The 24583-nt window shown below is 45.6% G+C and overlaps 1 protein-coding gene across 1 annotated transcript in view; it reads right to left on the bottom strand.

Moving 5' to 3' along the window:
• Positions 1 to 6938: 6938 nt before the first annotated feature.
• LOC143424403 (discoidin domain-containing receptor 2) overlaps positions 6939 to 24583 on the bottom strand; it is a 124418-nt gene continuing 106773 nt past the window's right edge. The window contains exons 9-16 of the mRNA XM_076896435.1: positions 24256 to 24446; positions 23774 to 23955; positions 20644 to 20766; positions 18499 to 18608; positions 14497 to 14697; positions 13898 to 13990; positions 7614 to 7755; positions 6939 to 7537 (exon numbers count right to left, since the gene is read on the bottom strand). Of these exons, the coding sequence (XP_076752550.1) occupies positions 7184 to 7537; positions 7614 to 7755; positions 13898 to 13990; positions 14497 to 14697; positions 18499 to 18608; positions 20644 to 20766; positions 23774 to 23955; positions 24256 to 24446 (1396 nt within the window). The 3' untranslated portion in view covers positions 6939 to 7183. The remainder of the gene's footprint in view (positions 7538 to 7613; positions 7756 to 13897; positions 13991 to 14496; positions 14698 to 18498; positions 18609 to 20643; positions 20767 to 23773; positions 23956 to 24255; positions 24447 to 24583) is intronic.

Raw genomic sequence — 24583 nt, forward strand, 5'->3', positions numbered from 1 at the left:
CTCTGAAAAAAACAAGAATCCCAATCTGTCATTTTTGCAAATCGGACCTAGATTTATATGAACTTTTTTGTTGCTTTCGGGGTATAGTATCAGCTGTAAAAATTTGTCACACGAGTAGCGAATCACCCTGTATATTATATATTTATTGCCTTTTTGACTTCGTTTCCGCTTGTCTTTCCTTCTCTCTGCTTCTCTCTCTCATTTTAATTACAGGATTTCAGAGTACTGCTGACTAAATAAAGAAAATCCTTAATTTTCATTAAAAAGAATGAGTAAGATAAATTATATCTCCCGCTTTAGAGGTAAGAGAGAAAGATGCTATAAGAAAGAGTGAGACAGATGATACCGACCCTACTCTAGAACATCTGGCGCCATCTCTGTGAAAAGTGCTCAAACTGGTCGCACATAATTATCGACAGGGAAGTAAACAATTAAAGAACTGGTGGAGCTATCTCTGCGGAAAGTACTGAAACTGCCCGACTAGTTTTTATATATTAGCACGCGTTAGCATCATACAAAAGTTACATGGAATGACATCTAGGCTGAGTTAGTTTAAATAAAATAAGGTAAAATAGCTTAAGGGTAGTTTTAAGACAGCTTAACTTTAGAATAAGGGAAAACCTACTCCTTAGCTAATAACTTTAATGTAAGATAGTTGGTGACACTTAACTCAAGAATAATGTAATAAAAGATATGAAAACAAAGGCCCTATTCCTTTTGGAGCCTTCGAAGATTACGACGATTTGTTATAACGAGTAAAAAAGTAGTTGAACGCGAAATTACAAGTGTTGGTCATTACCATCAAGCTCTCGCACTGCACGAACCGCCACAAATTAATTATTCCAACGATTAATTGTAATTAATTAACGCATGAACTATCGCGAGCACGTATCACGTTTCCGTCCAATGTTTAGAAATACTAAACTTGTTCTATCGATGAGAACGAAAACGAAAACGACAATACAAGTTCTGTTTAACAGTTAATCAAGTAAGTTAAAAGATGATAAGGATGTAGGTTTGGTATACTGTTTAACATTTACTTAATGTAGAGGAGGAAAAGTGAGAATCTCGTTAACTTGTAGATTTTCATTGAAATGTGTAATATCGTTTCATTTGACTGTTCGTTACAAATTGGTTTCATCGTTGCGCTCCCCGCGTACTTGAATTTTTACAACGTGTACTTTCGCCTTTATCGAGACATACATATACGATATACGAATAGAATGATCTTGCGCAAGACTTAGATTATCATCGGTAACGTTTAAGTGACAGGTCGCATTTAGAGGCGGAGAGAAGGAAATGAAAAACAACACGACAGTCGACGATTACCTTTTGTCACGGATTTGGTACAAACGTACGTTCGTTTGGAATCGAGCAAAGTCAAAGGGACATCACATGAATGCGTACGCGAACAAATTTATTACCGAGGCGCGAACGCGTTCCAGTTTTCTCCTCCTTCTAAATAAAAAAAACATGATATACAGGGTAACACATTCTTCGTATGTCGTCTTTTTTTTCTTTTTTTTTTGTAAAAGATTTATTTTAGACGTCGTGAAATGTCATAAATGACTAGTTAGAGTCTACACTGTGTAATGGGGATATACAGGGCTTCCGAACGGATGAATATTTTCTTCCAAAATTCCTCGATAGTTTTTAACTCGCGTGCGAATTAATGTCAGCAGGTTTAATTGAACCGAAGGTACGCGCGCGTAGAAAGTAACATCCCTCCCATCGATTGGGCACGACGAGCAACATTGAGACTGTTTATTGTACGTTACAGGGTTCTCTGTGGTGTCCCTGTAATTCCTTGATAATTTACAATCAAGTCGAACAATTGTTTTCTCATAGCTAAAAATAATTATTCTCGTCATTTGGAATTTCAGAATAAATATGTAGCGGAGTATACCCTATACACGTACATGGCTATCGAGTAACATGTATACTTTACTTTTATGATTTGTCCCTTAAATTGTCACTTGTATAGTACAAATAATTCCTAGATCGTTGTACATTGGCATGTTACCAGTCCTCCAGTGAAATTTAATTACATTTCCTCGCACGCTTTCTTATCGCTAATATATATATATGTATATAATAAATACCTATATATATATAATTCCCTTTACATAGTCTACTTATATCGATTTTGTTCAAGCTTTATTAGCCATAGACAATCTGCTTGGTATTTACAGAGATTAGATACAAAATTATAAACAGTTCTTAGTAAAAAATAATTTTATGACTATAACGATTAAGGTTTAATAGCGTAGAACAGGCCTAGGCAACCTTTCGCGACCTATTCAGCAGGTTTTCGTTCACCTTCTGTTCTTTCTCCCATCCTTTTTTTTTTTTTTTTCTATCACTTTTCAACACGTGACATAATGACAATCATCCAGACGAATGTTTCATTTTTTTTTTCTGCTTTTTGGAGTGCGATATTTACAGATTCTGTAATCTCTTTTATTCATCGAAGATGCTCTAATCGCCAGAAAGATCATCAACCGATCCGTGTCTGATTTAATCGTAACACTGATTAACGATGAATTCCGCGCTGAAAGACTGTTATGGAAATGAACCAGAGTCGATGGAAGATCGTTTTCTAGGCAGCGTGTGCAAACGATTCTTTCTCCCAAGTTGATCTTTCTTCGAGACGGAAATTTTTAATTGTTCTCCGACAATTTTGTACAGCCTTAGCCCGATTATCGACGGTCCAATAAAGTATTTGTCTGCTTTTTTTCTTTTTTTCCTTGCGACGAGAGTATCACACGATAAAAGTAAAAACCGAACGTCGAATGATACTCGATGGTACGCTTGTCGATGCAGCGAAAAAGCCAGAGATTGCCCGTGCCTGAATAGAAGATATAGCTAGATGAGCTCTCCACAGTCTTTCGTGATTACCTCTACATTATTACTTAATTCCACGTCAGGTTAACAACTGGGTGTGCCGGGAATCAGATTCAATAATTCTCACCGATAATGCGCTTTTCCTTCCTTTTTTGCTTCGCAAAAAGTGATAAACGATGAATGAAGTTTGTTTAAAGAGGGAATTAAAGTAGATGGGGTGGGTGATCGATAGGTTTCTCGAGATACACCGCGAGATAGGTTTCAGGCTTCAATGAGGTTCTAGCTTCATTGATAAAAAAATAAACAAGAAATATTCAGTGAACATAGATCCGCGAGTTAACCCTGTTCAAGTCACGTTTAATTTTCTATTTCAGTGTACAATAAATAATCCGCGTTAACTGAGTACTTTTTGTTTATATTTCTTCAATATATATCGATAATGTATTACTAAAATACTGAATTCCTTCGTCGAATATTCTGTACAGAAAAACAATTAAGTTAATCGTCTCGCATACACGTATACAGGGATTTGCTTCACCGACGTAGACCGCTTTGTCAATAAATTAAGCGTCCAAAAATGTTTCGCGACCTCACGCGGCGTGCTTAACCGTATCTCGAGCTTTTGTTCGCTTTCGTGTGCGCTTGAGAATTTGTTGATAAATATCGGGATATGTTTCTAACCGTAACGAATGCTGCTCGCATTTGCGGACACGAAAGCGACTGAAATTCGGACATTGAATTCGTTTCTTCTTTTTCTCGGCGCTTAATTTGTTAACCGAGTCAATAGCGGTTAAGCGTTCCGCGACGAGATCGTTTCTCGTTTCATATGTATGTCGCGGAAAACAGAAATAAATAATCGGAAATAATGTCAGACGCAAAATGTGGTTCGCAGACTCGAGGGATTCTACGGGGATTAATCGAAGCGAAAACGGGTGATTCTCTTCTCGTTGTCGATACTATTTGCGACAACACCAACGTGGAAGATTTAACGAAGCTTTCGAGGCTTAAGCGTGATTGTCGATCGTACACTTTGTTGCGAAACGTTCGTTTAAATCGAACCAAAGTCTGCCTTACGGATAATTCGACTGATTTCCAATTCACCCCGTTTAACTGGGATCGTAGAAATCAACGTAGAGCTCACGAGCCGAAGTGACGTTCATGAAACATTGGGATCGTTGAGGCGATCGATTTAATAACGATGGAGAACATCTACCAACAGAATATCTTTACGTGAATGTATTGAAACCACCGGCGATTTTAAGTGTCTCTCATTCGTTTCTCGTTTTTTTTTCCTTTTCAACAGATCTCGACGATCGTTAAGGGGGGAAAAAAAAACAAGAAAAAAGAAAACACGCACAGTAAATGCTTGAATCGCGAATTCTATATGATTTTTTTAAAATTCTCTCTAAGAATGATCTTTTCTTTAAACTCTTTTCGTTTTCACTTGTTGATATTTAATTTAAATCCCTACCAACGAGAAGATAGTTCTGTCAGTCGATGATTTAAGATAGAACGCAGCACGAGATAAATAATCCCTTTTACTAGTGAGATTTCCGAACCGGTGTAGGTACAGGTAGGTACGCAGAGATATACTAAATTATCACATGAGTAGACAAATGAGTTACTCGTTAGCAGTAGGGGGCAATGATACAGCCAAAGGCAGCAATATGCTTATATCGATGAATCTAAACGCAACTATGATTCGTTTTCATAAATGACACGCGCGAGTGGCGGCAGTTTCTTTCCCGATCGTTCTGTCTTTCCCCATTTTCCTCGATACTGACACGCCGCCGACAACTACGGTTCGGTTATCTTGGTGCCACGCGCGAGTGACGGCAGTTTTTGCCTTCGATTATTGTTTCTTCTCGTTTTTTCTTAATGCTAAATTTGCGACGATCATGAACGAACTCGTGTGAATTTCTATCTTAACGTTGTGCCTGATCTCGATGAAATTTTGTCTACGCCGTTCGATCCGTACTTTGCATTGTCAAAAAGACGCGAAACGCGAGTGTTCCCTCGTAATTTCTTTCATCGATTACCTCGCGAACTTCGCAAGCCACCGACGATTCGTATTCGCGTCAAGTTAAATTGGATTTTCGTGCGTTTTTACTCGAGGGGAGAAATTCCTCTCCCCTCTCGTTCAACGACAAAGAAGCGATCCTTGTTACGTTTAAATTCAACGTACGTACAATTTATATACGAATGGCTATGTCTCCGATATATCTACTCCTTACGCGGCGTTACATTAAGATATATAAATAGTATTTTTAATGTTATAACGGTAACATCACCTACTTACTAGATATTGCGAATGCTGTATTAATAGTATTCATCTGGTATAAATACATGGAACATAACGAGTCGAATGATTAATTAGGTGAACGTCGTGAGAATAGAGCGTCGCTGAAACGAACGTTTGACTTGGAAATCTTCAAAACTCGTCACCCTTTTTCTTTTGCCTCGTCCCTTCGCGTTTCTCGTTTTATTCGATCGCGAAACGAAGGCTCCGATATGTTGATAACGCCCCAGAACTTCAACGCCAACAAATTCTTGCTCCATCCCCAGGACGACCAGTCTCGTTGGCCACGCAACGAAATCGTGTCCACGCGAGACGGAAAGGAACACGACTCTAAAGACGACACACCCTCGAATTACTCACTCGCGGCTAATCCTCGTCGTCCCGTTCGCGTAAACGCAATGATAAACGTCTCTCACCCTCTCGATGTACCGTCTTATATGTACAATATACTTAGCTCTTTTCTTTGTCTTTGTATTGATCCCGCCTATCATATAAAGTTACAATTATGATGTGTCATAGTCACGGTGTGAGCCACCATTTTTTTTTTTGTATTTTTTTTTCTTTTTAACAGAGAAATACGTATTTATACCATTCCCCGTCGAACGAATTACGAACTACGTAATATCGCCGAGACGGCGATACTTTAACCTTCCCCTTTCTATCTACCCTCGCGAGCTTCGATTCTCTTTACTTCTTCCTGTTTCATTTTTTTTTTTTAATATTCTAATTCTAACGTTATCCGTGGATAGTCAATGTACAAGCCAAAAAACGATATCTATAACTGAATTTCTTTCATGCACGTTTTACTTATGCACGTGACGAGAGCCCTATCGAACGCGAAACTCCCACAGTCTTGCCGTTCGGTTCGTCGGATCGTTCGAAGCAGAAGCCTAACGAGCCGCTTGCCTAATGATTACGATATAAACGCGCAACGTTATTTTAATCACCTACACGTTCACAAACACGCACACTCGTACACGTTCTCATATGTATAATTTCCATCTCTTCCGTTCGTCTACTCGATTAACAACTCGCCGTGGAGTTTGATATTTAATTACCGTATTGCCATACACGCCGGTGCGGTATCCTTCCTTCCCTTTTCCTCAGATCTTCTTCTTCTTCCTTGATCCTTTCTTTGTTTTTTTCTTTCGTTATATGCTGCAGAGGGTAACTTGTAATTCCTTAAGTAACGAATATCTCTTTTACTTAATTCGAAGATGTGATATATACCTTTAAACCCATGCAGGAATGTTCACAGCTGTATTACGATTAGACGATATTGCTCCTAAATTTTCGACGATCATTACGAACCCTCGAGGTATCGAACGCTCGAGGTACTCGCGGTTCGAGCGGTCGCGCGTTCGACCGGAACGGAACTCCACGCGAAGTAGCAACTTTGGTGAACAAAGGTCGCCTCGCGTTCCCTTCGTTGGATTGTCGAATTCACAGTTTCATGCTTCTTACGTCTCTAATCTTCGTATCGGGATCGTTGCGTCCTGATAATCCTGCTTACGCACACTTACGCGCTAAACGGACACGACGTCGCACGAACCCTCGACTACCACTACGGTTGGTTGCAAGTCAACCGTTTCGACATCGACCGTAAGTCGTATTTTTCTACGAACGACAGCTAGTAGCTGCGATCCGCGCCAGTCTCTTTTAAATGTCGCGTTTCGAAGTAATTCGGTTCTTACGGAGTATCCTGTCGGATCGGTCCACCACCCGATGCAATAGTTCTACGCGCAAAAGACGGCGGGGTCAGTCGTTGAGACAGCGTTGGATTTCGTTGCCGGAAACCAAGATTGGACCTCGTCGTTGTCATTCTCTTCTTCGATGTCTTTTATTCCCGACGGCGTCCTCGTCCGTTCGCAACGGGATGTTTGCCCGTCGAAGAATTCAGAACTTCGTTCTCACGGTTATCCAATGTGGGTAGACGGCGTCCTCGACCAGGCCATGGTCTACGTTCGAGCGTCTTTTAGCCGGGCACGCGTGGCAACCGCCACAAACCACGTGTTCCTCGACTTTGCCGGACGTTCAATATCAGGACGTGGGCGCGTAACCGAGGTTCTTACGCTGGAGGAACATCGAGATCTCCCGGAAGGTCGGCCTCTCGGTCTCCTCGCGCCGCCAGCAGTCCAGCATCAGATCGTAAATATCCTTCGAGCACGCGGTGGGTTGCGGTAAACAGTTGAAAAGATTATCGGGTGTCTCTTTGCAGCTGTTCTCGCTACCAGAGTCGGTGGCGGTGCAGTCCGCGCCCCGATGCAGCCGGCGCAGGCTTTGGACAACTTCTTCGTTCGACAAGTGTTCGTAGGGCACGCGTCTTCCCAGGTTCAGGATCTCCCAGAGTGTCACGGCGAACGCCCATACGTCGCTCTTCGTCGTGTACTTGCCCTGCGAAAATCATATGGAATCGTTATCGTTCCCTGGTACACGATTACCGTCGAGCGGTGAAATAATCGAAGCTTACCAGAAAAATTGACTCCCAGGCCATCCAGCGAATCGGCAGCGGCACCGTCCCGTCGACTTTGTAATAATCACACGCGTACAATTCGTTGTCCGTACCGAAATCCGAGATTTTAATGTGATAAGCTTTGCCCACCAAGCAGTTCCTGTAATCGAAAATCATCGTTATCGATGGGGTACGCGAAATGGATCGATCGCAACTGTTCCGCGAGCGTTCCATTGCACGGCATTTAATTAACTTCAAGAATATCGATCGAACGAGCTTTTACCGTCATTATCGTTATTATTAACGATCATCTAATTCATCGGCCGATATAGTGGACTGGTTTTTGCCCGTCAGATTTCGTTTAAACGGATGCGATTCCTGCGTTGTTCCGTTCGTAGATCGTAGCGCGTGAATGGGCGCAGTTTGCCGCGCGTTTATCTCAAAGGAGGGGACCTCGTATCGCTATCAGACTTTGGGAACGATTTCTAGGCCAGGCCGCAGATGTACGTGAATCAATTTCGACTTCGACGAGCGAAGAATTCGAATACTTTTCCGAGCGATTCATTTCAGATGAAAAAGGCACGAAAAGGCTCGAAATCGATCTCTCTGGCCGGTATGTAGGGTGCATTGCGCGGCCGTCAATCTGCATACGCGTACGCATTCTGTGCATGGCAGCCGACCGGAAGCAGGAATGGCTGCCTGCGGGCTGCATTTGCACGTACGTGTAGACGTGCTACGTTTCCTGTACAAGCACACGTATCTCCACAGTTGAATGTGGCGTTGTGGCAAAGTTTACCAGCGACCGGCTGGATCGCTGAATGATCATCGTGGATCGCTACGAGGCGCTATGAGGCGGGATAAGGTTCGCGGTCGCGCGAGAATGCGCATCAAAATACAAACATTCGGCTGTATTATCGCGCACCTGTACATGTTAGTAGATTGATATACTTTCCCGTGCTCGTGTGTGCAATTTGCAGTCTACCGTGTTTAATTATGTCCCAGCTCACCTCAAAACGTTGAATATTGCATTGTTTGAGGTAATTAGCGAGATTGAAACTGATTAGACTCGGGTGTTTGAATTTTCTATTAAAGACGTCTTGTTTTATACAATGATATAAAATAACAAAGAAAAGGAAAAGACAGGATAAGGTCTCGAAAAAATATCTAAACGAATTCTCTCTCGGTTGGAGATTGTCACAAACGAAATTAGCTAAATCAGCTGATCGACGAGGGACAAGAGTATCATCGCGCGATCAGTGACGCTAATTACAAAGTTTGTCCATTAATACGAAATGAATCAGTACTGTTGCGAAGTTGTTTCCCGGTCGAGTACAGCCTGTATCCGGTTCCCGTCCGCCGTGGACGAACTAAATTTGCACCTCCATAGGGAACACTTCAACACCTCGAAATGTTCGTTTAACAGCGTACCATTTCGGTGTCGTGTGACGGTTGCCTTCTGCTTCCGAAGACGAGCTATATATTTCTGGCCGGGACAAACGAGCAATCGAACGGTGTTCGAGTATCCGGTGTTATCGAGTGAATGGAGTCAATTAATTTCGACGGTGGAACAAAGCTTCAATTTGGAGGCAGAAGTCAGGTAATTAGCCGCGCTTTATCGATCACCATTATTGGGTATAGAACGCGCTTTTGGAGTTCACCGGCGACCGCAACGACGACGGCGACGACGATGGGTGGCTTGATCCACGGAAGTCCCGGGTCAGAACGTTAACGCAATAAGCAATGTTCACTTGGCGGATTCTATTGAGCCTCTGTGTGAATTATATTAAGTGGAAGCGTCTATCTGCGGATACCACTATGTTTCGCTCGATTGTAATTGGATTTTGCGACAGGCGGCGATAGGTAACGACAGATGAGCTAACCTCAAACCGCCAATGTTCTAATTTGAACGCGTATGGTTCGACTGTAGTCGATCCACCAGCCAATTATATTTTCTTGATAAATTCTTAGTGAGTGACATTTCTTGCTTCTTCTTTCCTTTTTTCGTTAATATTCCAAGACGATTGAGCTTGGGATGTGCGAGCAGAGGATTAAATTACTCGTTAAAGAAAATTGCGAGCCTCCGCAGAGGCGCGACGCGCTAAAGGAGAAACTCCTCGCTGACATTGCCAGTGGTAGAATCCTCCCTGGAGCCAGTCAGTATCCACTTTCTCTCGAAAACCTGAGAAGAGGCACTCGTACGGCTATTATCGATTGTCACTGGCTGTTCGAGTGTCTTCGACGATACTCTTGCGTTAGACGGTGTTAGGCGGTCTCGAGCAACGGCTTCAAAGGCACAACTCGACGCGCGATCGGCAGGACTTCGACCTCGCGATGCCTCGGCCGTTAGATCGAAAGGCGAGTAACGAGGGTTGCCGCGGGAAATGAGGGGATGGAAGAGGTGAACGATCTGAAGAAGAAAAGGAAGAGAAGAAAAGAAGGACGGGCTGCAAGTAGAAGTGTGGGGGCGAGCGGGCAAGAAAAGCCATTCTCTACATTTGTAATCGAAGTCGGAACAAAGGCAGTCTCGCTTTGGTCGGGGTGAGTTGGAGTACCTACATCGAGTCTTCGTCGGTCTCCACGGTCGAGCTACACGCTCTTGTGGCGTATGCGACCACTATCACCGTTTCTGGTAACACCATCACCACCGCGAACCACCACCGTCGCTATCGGTATCACCTTCTACCGCGTCGACCACACCGAACAATTTCTCGTGTACGTGCGCTACTTTTTCCCGTCACTTTTCCCCCTGTCCTTAAGTGTTTCATACGCGGTTACCCATATATTCTTATGTGCACGATCACACGCGCGTCGTTCCTTCTTCTCGGACATTACCGGCACGCACGCGCACTCGTACACGAGGAGCCCTTCCGTTCCCTTCGTTCCTATTCTTCCTTCGGTCGGGCCAATTGAATTGCATTACCGTTTGATCAGCAATCGATTCTTTCCACCCCTTTCCGCTCGGCCGAGGTCCCGAGAATGACTTTATACGGCGCGCGATCGCGAATAAAATAAGGTGCCAGGAGAAATTGGCTGGCGAGTGTTAGGATAGGCGGCTGGGGTTGCGGAGCTCCTTCGACATGGGCGATACATACGTACCGACTCGCCCCTTCCAATTGACTCTTTCCATTTTGCGCCGCTCAGATTTTCATCATGCCCGCTTAAACTTCCATTGATTCGTAACGAGATTGATTGTACCCTTACGGAGGAAAGTTGGAGCCAGAGCTAAACCGAATCTGAATATAATACGTCTTTCTCGCGTCAGCTACGCTACCATTTTTACAAGATTGTAATTTCTACAGAAATGTAAATTTTAAATCGAACACTTTTCATAATGGACTTTTTAAAGGTGTGCAAATAACGATTCGATCTCTTGAGAATGTCAAAGTGGCGCAGCTCTTTAATTAGCGATAAGATAGAAACGCGAGCTGGTGGTGTAGTTGGAAAAGAGAATTTTTAGCAACGAAGATTACAAGGCTCAGATTACAAGTTACGTCTGTGCGAGTCTGTAATGAGCTGGTTTCTTAATCCCTCTTTGAAAGCTACTTCAGACTTCAGAGAGAATAGTTCGTTCCTCGCGTTGCGAGCTTAACTGATCCTGGCACGCGATGCACGCGTGATGCTTGTACGGTACGAAACGAATCGGGTTTACAAAAGAGGACGAGTACGCGCGCGAGGGTGTTCATCGTGGATATTTCCCATCGTTTCTCTTTCGACGCGCACAGTCATGGAAGAATTTACAGGGGTTTGAGGGCGGTGGGGCGCGGCGAAATTCCCGCAGAGTCATACGTTACACTGGTAATCGTCAGTTCGTCACGTCGACGCCTATCATCCGGTCGGACGTTTACCCGTGGTATTACATTTTGATTAAATTCCGGGCAGCCCATGAAATTCTGATTCCTTTGCAAATGGATTCACCGCGTTTTGCGGCCACTCTCCAGTTACAATGCGCGACAACAGGTCGCTCGCGTACGCCGATCGGTTTGGTAAAAGCCGGTTAAATGTTTTCGTCGGCGCCTCCGTTGCGTCTCGTTACGAATTCTGGAAAATCGAACGGTTCCCGATCGCCTGGTTTCTATTCGCGATACGATCTGGCTTCGAACGACCAGGTACAATTCGTGGCTGTGTTTGTTGTTGCCGTCGCATCCATTTTTGAGAAGTACTTTTTTGTCAAATTTTTATTTCTACCCAACTTCGTTGCGGAACGTGAATTTCGAAGGGCGTCTGTATCGGTTGTGGTGAAAAATACCGTACGAAGTATATTTGGTTGGCATATATTTGGCAACCGAGAGAGCTGTTATTTTATTCAAGTGAATAACAAGGGCCGTGGATATTAAATGTACCGGTACACGCGAACGTACGTAGAGTGTAACGTTTGTTGTTAAATATTTCGTAAGCTGTTTCCTGTCGGCGTTAATGATCGTGCAAAATTCAGTTTATTTTTCGATTCTCCGTTCATCCATCGGAGAAATTTACGCGCGATGCCTTGCGCGTCGCAGCTCCCTGATGAGCATGAATATTGCGCGAATGTGCATTGCTAAATGCAAGAAATCACGAGGATTTAATGAAGCCGATAATGAAATAACTTTGGGTTTTATAACGTCGCAACGAGAAACTTTTGCTTCGACCTGACGAACGTAGTGTTTTCAGTATCGTGCGGGTCGGTGAAGTATTTTCTGAATTTTTCATCGTATAGCATAATGATTCAAAGGGAAGTAACTTTGGTAAAAAACGTCTATACGTGTCTGGCAGTTTCACGCATTTAGCCAATGGCCGTTGATCACTGTGCAATCGACTTAAATCGTCCTACAGGCATTTGGAAGCACGTGCAGCGTCGTAATAATACGTACGGCGAGCGTACAGGAAGCGCATCCTGGTATTCTATTAAGATTTACGAGCGGTCGTTTGAGAGACACTGGTCAACCGGAAACTAGGTTCCACGTGTTGTAAGAGCACCGCGGTTAGCGTGAATATGTATGTAGAGCGCATATGCACATATGTGCATCTATACTTCCCATCGATTCGACGGGGATGGCCATTGCATTTCAATAACAGGAACGTGGATGGGTTTCGTTGGCAGCACAGGCTATACGCTTTTGTCTGTGGAAGTCAAGGGTTTCTGATCCTGGATATTATATGCCTTACGTATGGTGTCAAAGATCATTCTGGTTCCACCGAGGATTACTAGGCAGCCTCTGCTATCGAATTTTCATTTCAATCTTTACTTGATCTTCTACCTTGACAGAGTTTACCATTGACAGAGTTTCACGCAAGAATTGGAAAAAATAAATTAATCAAGAAATCTAAAGTTGTGTGAAAGGAGAACATACTGGAAAAAAGTTGAACGTGGCGATATCAGAGCACTTGGTAGAATTGGAAGTGTCCCGTATTACGCCACAAAAATTCTCTTCCGGGGAGACACATTTGTGTACGGCCCATAAAAGTTTATCGAATCGCGTGTGTGCATGTAATTCTGGTTCTAGAACGTTGCGAGAAGATTCAAAACCGCGATAATTTCGCTCCGGCTGCTAGTTATATAGATTTTACGAAACGACCAGATCGGGGTAATTTATAGTTGTAATAAACCGTGCAAACAATTTTGATGTTGACATACAGCCGATAATGACTGCACTGTTATTCCGTTAATCGTTATCCCGCGCGGAAATAAACTGCCGTTCTTGCTGTTTTCCGCTTGACGTATCACTAACGAATCGCTGATTTCCCATGTGGTTTTGCGGCTTCGTTTGTTTTGGGGGCTCATGAAAATGCACCCTGGGAAAGCTATAATTTAATTTCAACTTGAGCGCGCTGCGGCTAAGTTCGATACAGAAATTTCGCCCCTCTGAAACGGATGTTGATCACGACCCGGTCCACGATACTTTTTCTTCACCAAAAATTCGGAAACTTCAAAGTCGAAAGCAACGGGAACATCAATTTATCCCTCTTCGTGAATATCGTATCGTAGTAATCCTTTCAGTTACTCTGAAAATTGCTTCCCCGGTATTCAATTGCACATAACCGCATCGGTGAGCGGTTAAAGGGAAATGAAATCGTGAAGTGAACGAAACAGGTTGATTAAAGGACGCCGTTTATCCGTACCTCCTGACCTATCCAAGGCACAGAAGTAGAAACAACGTTTACCCGTTTCTCCCTCTCGAACTCTCTCTTTTCTCGTTCTGCTAAAGCAACAAAACATCTGCGCTGCGGAGGGAACGATGATAGTTCGGATGCGCTAAGACGCGTTTATCCTCGTGGGAAAGAGAGATTCGACCGGATACGTTCGCCCGAACTTCCGCTGTACTCACCTAGTAGCCAGATCCCGGTGTACAAAGTTGAGATTCTCCAGGTACCGCATGCCCGACGCGATCTGAGCCGCCATGTAGATGAGACAGTTGAAACTGAAACGAGGAAACGGCTAGAGTTGCAAGAGGATAAAGTTAAGGGCGTGAGACTGCTACCCTTTCGCGGTGTAACGGGGTGAACGGAGGGCGGCGGCGATAGGAAAGGGGGCGACGCGAGACGAGAACAGAGGCGGCGAGCAAGAGACGGATGGGGTTGTGGAAGCGACGGAACGCGGACGGGGTTGCTCGCTGTACTGAAGACGTCGCTCACGATTAATAAACGCTTCAAACTCTGCCTCGAGTGAAACTTATTGGGTGTTAACTTCGCGACGCCTCTCGCCACAGCGGATGAAACTAAATCTCGAGTATTGCTGACAAACGCCGATGTTTCACGGAGCAACTATAGCGATTCTCGCGTGCGATTAATTTCCATACGCTGTTTGATACGATGCGAATCGGGGGAGGTTCGTTTTATCGCGTATATTATTACTTATAATGTATGCATCTTTGGGACATTATTAAAAGAACACGCTGCGTTTTCAGTGTGTTAAATGGACAATTACCTGAGCGTTTTGACACCGATCGGCATGGAATGAGCGTCCTCGGCCGTGATATGCGTCTTCAGGAATTGGCAAAGGTCTCCGTGTTCCAGGTACTCCATTACCACGCAGTATGGTTCCTCGCGGCAGCAAGCTCCCAGGACTCTGGCGATATTGCGATCCTCCAGGGCTGCCAGGATCCTGACGTCTCGTTGGAAATCCAATCTTAACAGAACCAGAGGATTTAGTAACTCGTAGCACAGTGCAACTGTTATCTTCGAATACTTGGCTTAGGTGGTTCAATCGTCCAGCGAATAAAAGATTCGCCTTCCAATATACCAGAGTTCCATACGTATCCTTTCTACGTATGTAACGAAGTTAAGGTACTTGTGCGAAATTCCTGAAAATTTCGCCCAAGTTTTTGTCCCGTATACATAAACGAAAACTTTGAGCGCGAAAAGGAGGAAAGAATGAACGTAAAAAACTCTGTAAACAAGGTTCAATTTTACATCGAGGCGAGAAAACCGGGGGATCGTTAAGGCGAATGGACCCATTGCTCGCCTCGACAGTGACCATTTCGCGAAATAACCGTAAGATTTTCGAGCAAAGTTTCGGCGTTTCGTTTGCATGCTGTTACGAAGTAAACGCGAGCGAGACCATGGCCGTGGGGCGTAGCCTGTAAAAGGAAACTCCGTTTTCCAGAAGCGTACGCGTACGGTAACAAGGCGCGTTTCTACGCAGCATCGTTACTTCGAGCTTACTTACGATCGACTTGGTAATGGCACTCTCGCGTGATAGCTTAATGCGGCCGTTAACAAAACTACGTGGCTGGTATCGATCCCCCCATAAACTGCGAATTCTGGTGCGTACCAACGTCCCGACACCTTGGAGCCGCGTGGGCGACAGGTACGGGGTCCCGATGGAGCTAAATTCTACGCGAAATAATATGTTACACTCGCTCCTCGGATGTCTGAAGGTGGTTCTTCGCGTTAATTGCAACTTGTCCGTCGCGTTTCGAATCGCCTCTTATCTAGTCGTGACGTGATCGAGCGTCCAGGAAACGCTATTACTTGCCGTACTTTGCCACGATAAACGTGAGAGGCGCAATTAATTTTTCGAATGAATATTCATGCACAGGTAGTGGCGATAAGGAATTGAGTAACGGAGGAATGGGTAATAAAAAGAGGTATTCGAATAAAGTAATATCACCGGCCTGATATCGGCTCCAACTTCGTAAGTGACGTTGATACGAAATAAGTCGAACAATAAGCGATGCGTTGGAAAATATCGTGCCTAAAACTGAAATTCTATCACATGAAAAGAGTTCAAGCGGTGTTACGTTTGCTCGTCAAAATCGGGAGCATTAATTCGGCTGGATAACCAGCGAAAAGTATAGCTAGGATTGTGAACGGAGGGGGGGAGAAAGCCTGTTCGATAATGAATAAAATACGTGAAACGGTGGGACGGTAAAACGCCGTATTCCGAACGGTGGAAACGTGAACACGATTAAATCATATAGCTTATCCGAAATCGGAGAAAGTCAACGCGCAACGCTGTTTTTAACGAGAACACCGCCCGGGGAAAACGTTAGCCGGGGGTTCGTTATTTAGCGTTATTTCGGACAAAGCGCGCGAGCGGCCAAGAGAGTCAATACCAGTGGCCGGTGAATATCGGCTATAACGCATAAAACATTCCTTATCTGGTGGTAGCAGGGTCTTCTGTGAATGTGGACCGGTCGCACGCGGGCGGTTCCGTTCGTATTTCGCGCAAAAAAAGGCCGATCGATGCCTGGACGGTCGTTAACCATCGAACGATCGCAAATTGGAAGCTGGGGAGGAAGAAGAGACTTTCTTTGTCCCTCGAAGAGAGATCGCGTGGACACGTTGGAGGCGCGATGTGGAGAAGGAAATGGAGCAAGTTTCAGTCACGATAGGGGCGCGATAAGTCATCCGCTCTGCGGGAGACTTGTTGCGTGAGCGGTCGCTCGAGGAATCGTGGAAACCACGGATCGGATCTTTTTCGGTTTTTATTTATGACTGTGCGTGCGGCCCGCGGGCCTTCGAACCCGCCGATATTTACACAAATCACGATAAAGCGGAACGGCAGGAGTACATACATTAACAGAAACGATCGTTTTACGTGATAAATCGTGAACGTGTTACCGCTGTTAATGTTACTGGAGAGAGTTTCGAAATTTACCGGGTCACTGGCGCTCGAATGTACCAGAACCATTTTCCCGTTGAATTTAACGCGTTCGTTAACGTGTTATCGATCGCCTTCTTTCTACGTTACACTATTAACATTTTTGGCGTTAATTAATTTAATACAATTTAATTCGATTTGTATTAATAATCTACTGCCATCAGAGTTACATATACATATGTAAATTTAATAAATGGGACGTAAATGCGCGCAAACTAAGGAAACGTACTAGAGCCATGTTTGCCTTTGTAGTAATTAAACATTAATTTTAGATGATATGCTCTTAGAAACGTGTACGTCGTTAAAAAGGACGTGAAACTGTAAAGCACTCTTGCATATAAAGTACCTTCCTACGCTGAAGACATTAGCCCATTTTCAAACGTGTGCTTTTATACGTTGGAGCAAGCTCTACGTTAATCGAGTACTTTTACCAGGATCTTTCCACTCGTTGGAAACTCAAAGAATAGGTAAAAATCCGTTTTCGCGATATCGAACTACATAACGGAGCCGAGAGATCGTTCTCTATCCTCCGTCCTACCGTCGCGATACCGTTGGAATTAGTTGAGAACAGTCGGGGCTTAAAAGTCTACCAGTCGAATCGTCTTTCCGCCCTTCCTTTTTAGCAAACATCAGATAACTCATTCGCGCCTGGCGGAACTTGGACTTCGACAGGGAGAGTTTCTCGCTGACAAAAGCTAGAAGTCTGCCACGATATCCGATGGGCGTCGCAAGGATTTTCGTCTCGGAAGGAAGCTTTGTCATCCGCCACGGCGGATTCGTTCGGTTCGCCCTTCTCGTCCCCTGGCCAACTACCCCCTGATCCCTCTTTTCGCGTCGCCACGAAGCGCAGCGAACTCTCGATACCCTATCTCTACGGTCATTGTATGCAAATCTATTCCATTCGTGGAATCGAACTGGCCTTTTTCTGATGTCTAGCTTGATAGCCGCGAGAACGATCGTCTTCGCTCGGGTATATCTGGACGTTTCACCGCCGTGGGGTTTCCTCTATAAAACGACACGGCCACGATGCGACCGCGACCAAGGGAAAAGAAACCAGGACACATTCGGGAAGGGCCACCGTCTCCGCTATGAATTTTATGCAGGGGATAGCCATTTCGAGACGGCGATCGCTCGATGCATTCGAAATCGGTTTGTACCGCAACCTTCGCGCACCGGTCAGCTTGCGAAATAGACCCGGTTCCGTTGTACCTCGTATCGCGTACTATCTCGTTGTTGGTTTCGATTTCGAGGGAATCGTTACTTGTTTCCTTTCATTTTAATCGCGATTGGTATTGGAATGAGATTTTGTGGTTTATCATAGCGAATGTTTAGCGTAGAAGAGATATTGTTAACTGTAAAATCGGAAATCCACGGTACACGAATCCTTTCCCCCAACCGTTGTGCATACACCGTCGCATTTATACGCGAGATTACATATCACTGAATCGAAGCTGGTATTAAACGGTATCAAAGTAAATTGAATACAAACAAAACAGTCGGTTAAATCGAGCCACAGCTTGCCACCCAGCCACCGCCGTACCTTTTCCTCCCGCGATCATTTTATTCGTCCCGTTCGAAAGTCCACCGGGTTCACCAGATGGAGGAAACGAATCTTGCGTGAAATCACGTCTCGCGTAACCGAGCGTTTCTCGTACGGCTGTAAAATGTTTATCACCCGGGTGCGCTTGGTAGGGAAAGGCGAACAAGTCGGTGGCAGGAGCTGCGAAACGATGGCTCGATCGAGCGTGTTGTAACAGCGAAACGGAATGCAAATTGCGCGAGCGAGGCGGAGGGGGTGCGCGCGCCCGCCTTCTGTATACTCACTTTTCCTTCTCGCTGGCTTCCGGCAGTAAAAATTTGACGGCGACGAGACGCTTGCCGACGGTGGTCGTCGTTCCGTACTCCGGGATCCCTTCCGCTTCCGCCACGTACACCTTTATGGGAATAATTTGTTTACGTTTACACGGGAATCGTTTCGGTCCAGATAGGTCGGGGCTGCGAGGAAAAACTCGCGCGAGGCGGACCGCGCTCGGATCGGACGGTGCGTTTATTACGGTATATAAAAAGCGGAGGAACCGCGGGATCCTCGTTAAAGCCATAAATTCGTATAACGAGAATGGATGATCCATGAATTTGATTATTTCGTCGCCGGCGAATTTATCGTGAAACTTTCGTCGGATAGGGGTGTGTTTGTCGTTGCTGGTGGAGAATAACCGTCGACGGTAGGTAAAACGACTAGGAGATTCTGTACGTTCGTATCGATTTGTTCAATTTGCGATACGAATCTGAACTTACGCGGAGCTGTTAATGCCTGTATCTAATTATCGGATGCATAAGACGATACTCTTTGGGGGTACCGTGTCATCCAAGGATAACGATGATTCGTATCGTACGCGCGGTCCAGATTGAGCTGCAGATTCGAAAGTCGAAAGCGACCGTTGCACCCGCATGTGTGATGCACCGTGCAGATGCAGGATCCGGCTGACGCAGCTGAAACTCGAATAGTCATGTCTCTTGGCTGGTCATTAACGGCGTGCCGGCGGCCGTACAGGAAACAAAAGGGAATTATTAGCCGCTCTAACGCATTCTAAACTGATTATCCTCGACGAGCTAGACGAGGCGCCATTGTGACGGGAAGAATAACAGGGTGGACACTTCGTTAATCGACGTATTGTTGGGCGCAGCCAGTGGCGAATTGTCCGCGTACGGTCAACAAACGGATTGATTTCTCTCTCGCTGATTCTCTATCCCCGTCTCTCTCTCTTTCCCTCTTGCCCTGATTCTCCGGCTCTCGTCGACCACAGCCAGAGCAAGGAAGGCCAGAGCGCGTGCATTACGTTCACGAATCGATGGGAAATCGGCGCACGCCGCGATGCTGCTACGATGCCTCTGCCGTTTGTCGTTCTCGACTGGTCGCGTGTGGTGTGGTGCACCGTCCGGTTCGTTCGCAATATCGGCTGTTTGTAATTTAACCCTGTGCTGCTCAATGCTATTTCAGTAGGTGTTTCCCGTTGCTCTGCATTAGCGCGGTAAAGCGACACTTTGCAAACAGTGAGTGTATTATGATAATGTTGCGGGGATCGTGTAGAGCTGGACGGTTTGACGTTACAATGCTGCTCGAATGATATAGAAGTAGTATAGCGTTGCGAAACACGGAATTGCTGATTCTCTGATCCTCTCGCGAATATACCATCGTAAAGGGTACAGTTACGTGACGTTGAAGAGCGGTTTCAGAATGATCTGCCTTGTGTTCGAAATGTACGAAATTAATCCTGGAGAGTTTGGTTTCGCAGATACACTCGCTTTTTGAGTGAAACGTCTGCGAATACTTTTTTCGCGCGAGTTCACTGTTTCAACCCTTGCAATATCAAGCTCGTTCTATCGCGTAGACGATCGAATCGAGTGCTTTAGTACTTGAAATACTTTGGATCCTGTAATTGAGGAAGCTACATAGTCATTCTCTCTCTCCTCGTCTGTTGTTTTATAGCCACATGAAAGTACTATTAAACTCGAATCAAACAATATTTAGTACGTAGATATAATCTACATATAACGGTGCGCCAATACTTTTTGCGACTACTCTAAGTGCTCGCCTCGCGTGATCGTCGAGACAGCGACGCGTATAGTTCACGTTTTTCTTGCTCTCGTGCACAATTTTCTTCCCATCAAGCAAGGTAATTTAGGAGCAAGAAAAAGGAAGAAACTTTACACAACGGCAAGCCATTTTTTCGAGAGCTTCTTACACAGATGAAATAGTTTTGGTTAAAAATAGGAATATCCTCCCTTCGACATTGCAAGAGTTAACGTAAGATTTAAATAAAAGTAGATCGCAAGATTACGAGCAATAGCTTGAACGTCGAAAGAGAGCAGTTATCTAAGTGGACGTGACGAATCGTCGAACGCGGCGTTCTACTTACCGCGTCTAATTTAAAATAGATATGCGCATGGACGTAATAACAATGTCGTTACCGTTCCGAAAGCCCCTTCGGCAAGTTTCGAGAGCATGCGGAGGCGATGCCGTGGGAAGAGCGGGACGCTTGTCTGCTCCAGACGTCTCTTCAGGGCCGAAAGTACCTCCTGTTGAGTCGGCGACTGAAACAAGGAAAGAACAATGCATCGTTCGCGGTCCAGTATCGGCCGATAATCAACGATCTATGATCACGCTAACCGCGGCAACACGAGCGTGCCGGTACTAAGGGGTTTCACGGAGGCCGGACAACGGATGAATTATTCGTTGATCCCACCGTCAGTAAATCCTCCGTGATGTATTACACGGACCCGGCAGACTTACAACAATTTAAGTGGCAAAATTACCGCCATAAATCCAAATTTCCCTTTTGTCATTGATTCTCGGACGTCCCTCGAAACCACCCTGTCGTCGAGATATCTATTTCGTATGATTTCGGAATCGTACTCGTTTGTTACGTCGTGTATCGATATTCGATTCTTTCGATTTACGTTAAAACGTTCATTGTCACTGGCGCGAAATGAAATGAAGCGAAACGTGAAAAAGAAAAAAACGAAACGGAGCCTGACCAGAGGATCGCGACGAAAGGACCAGTCGAACGTGACGGGTATAACTTTCGACATGGCCCATTGTAAAACTACATTGAGCCTACGATAACCCTCTGGCGCCGATGTTTTCCGAGGACGCCTGTTCCGGTCTAATGACGGATCACACGGGGACAATGATTGGCGTCGCTACGATGCGTCAAGGCCAGGCTCGACGTGCCACCCCGAAATGTTTTGACTGTTTCGAGTGGCGCTGTCGGCTGTCAATCACGCGCAGACGTCCCGACGTAGACGTCCACTTTCGGAGCATTGTGCTCGAATCAATTCGCCTGCACACGCCGCGGAATTCGTGCGATCGCTCCGAAATCGCTCGATCGGACAGAGGCACGCGCGCGCGCGGGATCAAACTTTCGATGATCTACGATCCCGTCCAGAACCTCCTCCGATTAGAAGATACCCCGTGTCCATATATCCATCGAAGGAAAGACCGAAGACTTTCGTTCCTTTGCCCCTTGTAATGGCAAAGATGTTTCATCGAGAGAATGGACGATGGGATGTTCGATGAAACGCGCACGCGAGATCGGTATTCCCGACAAATACGGTCGTTCCATTGGTTTTCGCGGCGTGTCCTCGGTGTAGGTACGCGTTGCTGGATATAAATCACTGACGCGCTACAAATTTGCCGTACTTTTATTCTAACAGATCGCGGCTGTACGATTTAGGCGCAGGTTGCCGAATCAACCGTCCCTGCGCACCCCCTTCGGGCCCCCGTGCGTGTAATATTTCTGCGATGTCGGCACGCGAGTCGACAGAAACTGGAGGATAGGACGTGAAACGAAAAAGAGAGCGGGAGAGACAAGGGCGGTGGGACAGGGGTAGATGAGTACAGAATGAGAGAGAAAGAGTTACAGTGACCGTTGGGAGGGGGGGGGGGGCAGAGGGAAATATAGGATTGCAAACGTGATTACACGACGCGCTTTCTCTCCGCAATTAACAGAGCGAACTGGTCCGGAAGCCACCGGACCGCGTAATGATGATACATTCCACGAGGGTTGTTCCGAGGGTTATATCCGAAAAGGGGTCGACGCAGCCCGTTGACGGCAGTTCGTTTATACGTCGGCGAACCGATCAATCGAATGATTCTGCAGATTGCGCGGAAACGTTGCTGTATACGCGCGATACTATATTTGTTTGGCAGCGAGCAACACTCTCTCGCGTTACTTGTTACGCGTAAACAGCGGCGGCCATTGCGACGGGGGTGTCTTGACGCTGCTTGGAGGGTTCTGTTGCTTTTGTCGGTTAGTGCGGTGGTGCGTGAATCAATTTTCGGGTCGTTTCATCGATCAAATGCTGCATCATTATCGCAAGTACCTGTAAGTTAGCGAAGAGTGAAGTCGGAGACCTAAAAATTGAAGTTGAACTCGAGTTATCGTCAATTTCAATAGATATTTTCATAGTCGTATTTCCATAGCCGATGAGCATCGTCGAGTTATCAGTCGATTCGATGGAAAGACCAGGTTATCGATCCAACGTTTTCATAGTGACCTTTAGTCGGGATTCGGTGATTTTTTATGCCAAAAGAGGGAGAGCCCTAGGGAACGTCTCGCGCGTTTGACGTCGACGGCGCGTACCTCCTCAGTTTTTTTTTTCCCCTCCCTTTTCTCTCTCCATCCACACCCACGTTTTGGCACAGCGTTCTGGTATTCCGGGTACGAGCTACGTTATACTGTACCCACGGGAGGTATATCTACCCCAAATGGTCTGCACTCGTTCCGCCATATTGATTTAAATTATTAATTGCGAACTTTCCCCCGACGAATGGAGTGCGCGTTTAACGGCTACAGCAGAAATACAACTATATTTGACCAAAGGGTGGCCATTATTTATAGATTCCGCGATAACGTAGTTGAATTTTCCTCGCGTCTACCTGTACGTTTACTTTTGTTCCCCGATCAAACGTTACGATTATTTCCTCCGTTCCCGGGCGTCGCTTTATCGGCTCCGATACGTTCTCCGCCTCCCCGTTCCCGTCTCGCCTCTATTTTGCATATCTTCGGGTCGGAAAATCGAATTAGAGTTTGCATATCAAAGAGCCGGCCTATTCGGAGAGCAATTTTAGCGTACGTTATATGAAAACGTTTGCAAACACTGTTACGTTCACGATTATCTCGCAACTAATAAATTACAGCTTTGCGACTGACGTTATATCAAATTTTTATACGCTCGAACTCGTTCCTATATGACTTCGGTTAAATTTCTGGCAATAAAAATTACGAGTAATTACTGTTGTCGCAACAGTGGTGATTCCACAAAGCATCGAAACGAACTCGAAATTATATCTAGTTAATTAAGACTTGATTATACAAAGTATTTGTGTACAACGCAATAACGTTGTTTTTAGTACGTATTTTCATTTATTTTGTTCATTAAACTTTCAATTTTACTTCACAGTACCTTTGCACGAGTCAAAAAAATTGATACCGTGAAAATGAACCCGTTGTAAAGAATATCAGTTGCAAATGATTTCCGCGATTAGTAGAGGTGACGAAAAAGATCCTCGCCAGCAAAGATCAACAGGCCTACGCACCTTTTTGTTCTCCGTCTTGGTGCCACGGGAGGAGGTTTTTGAGAAGATGCTGTCTTGGTCGCTGGTACTGCTGGAAACGGCAGGCGTGCGTCCCGTCCCGTCCTGGTTAAGCAGGGGCACCGTGCCGAGTTCCGGTACCGCATAATCGTACGATGTGTCAACTGCACCGTTCGCGTACACCGCTGCGGATGATATAGCAAAGGAGAAACGGTTGCAGAACACCGGGGTCAGGGTGAGTGGCGAATGCAAACGGGAGGTTCAGAGGGTGGAATCGGGGGTGGTAGGAGAGGTGTATTGATTGCGGTCAGGCGAATGCTTTGTTGTTTGGCGCATACATACGTACGCGTACTGGTAATGGCTCGTAACAAGCGCCTCGGTTTAATGTGTTCCAGTGTATAAATGTACGACGAGCATCTCATGTGCGCGCATGTATGCAGGCAAAACAACGCGAGGCGACGGTGTACAGCCGGGGCACAGCCTACCTGAGTGATTGATGTTGCTGCCCTTGTTGTTCAGCATCATGTCTTTCATCTCCATAACGACGGTGCTGTAGCTGTAGTACGGTGCGTACTTCAGGGCTTGGTAGGGTTCCTGATAGTCGTCGAGCTTCACGATGTCCAGGAAACGGTTCCCAAGGTCCCGCGGCAGCGTCGGCAGCGAACCACCCGCGTATCTGGCGAACAGAGAACAGAGAGACTCGTCTCACTACGGGTCTAGCTACCGTGGGACCTCCTCGCGTATGGCGATGGTGTGTTCCTGTGGAATTGCGGCTGGGGGTGTGGGAATACGGATGCAAACAGTTCGCTTTAG

The sequence above is a fragment of the Xylocopa sonorina genome, chromosome 1 (genome assembly GCF_050948175.1).
Source record: "Xylocopa sonorina isolate GNS202 chromosome 1, iyXylSono1_principal, whole genome shotgun sequence".
NCBI classification, from domain to species: domain Eukaryota; kingdom Metazoa; phylum Arthropoda; class Insecta; order Hymenoptera; family Apidae; genus Xylocopa; species Xylocopa sonorina.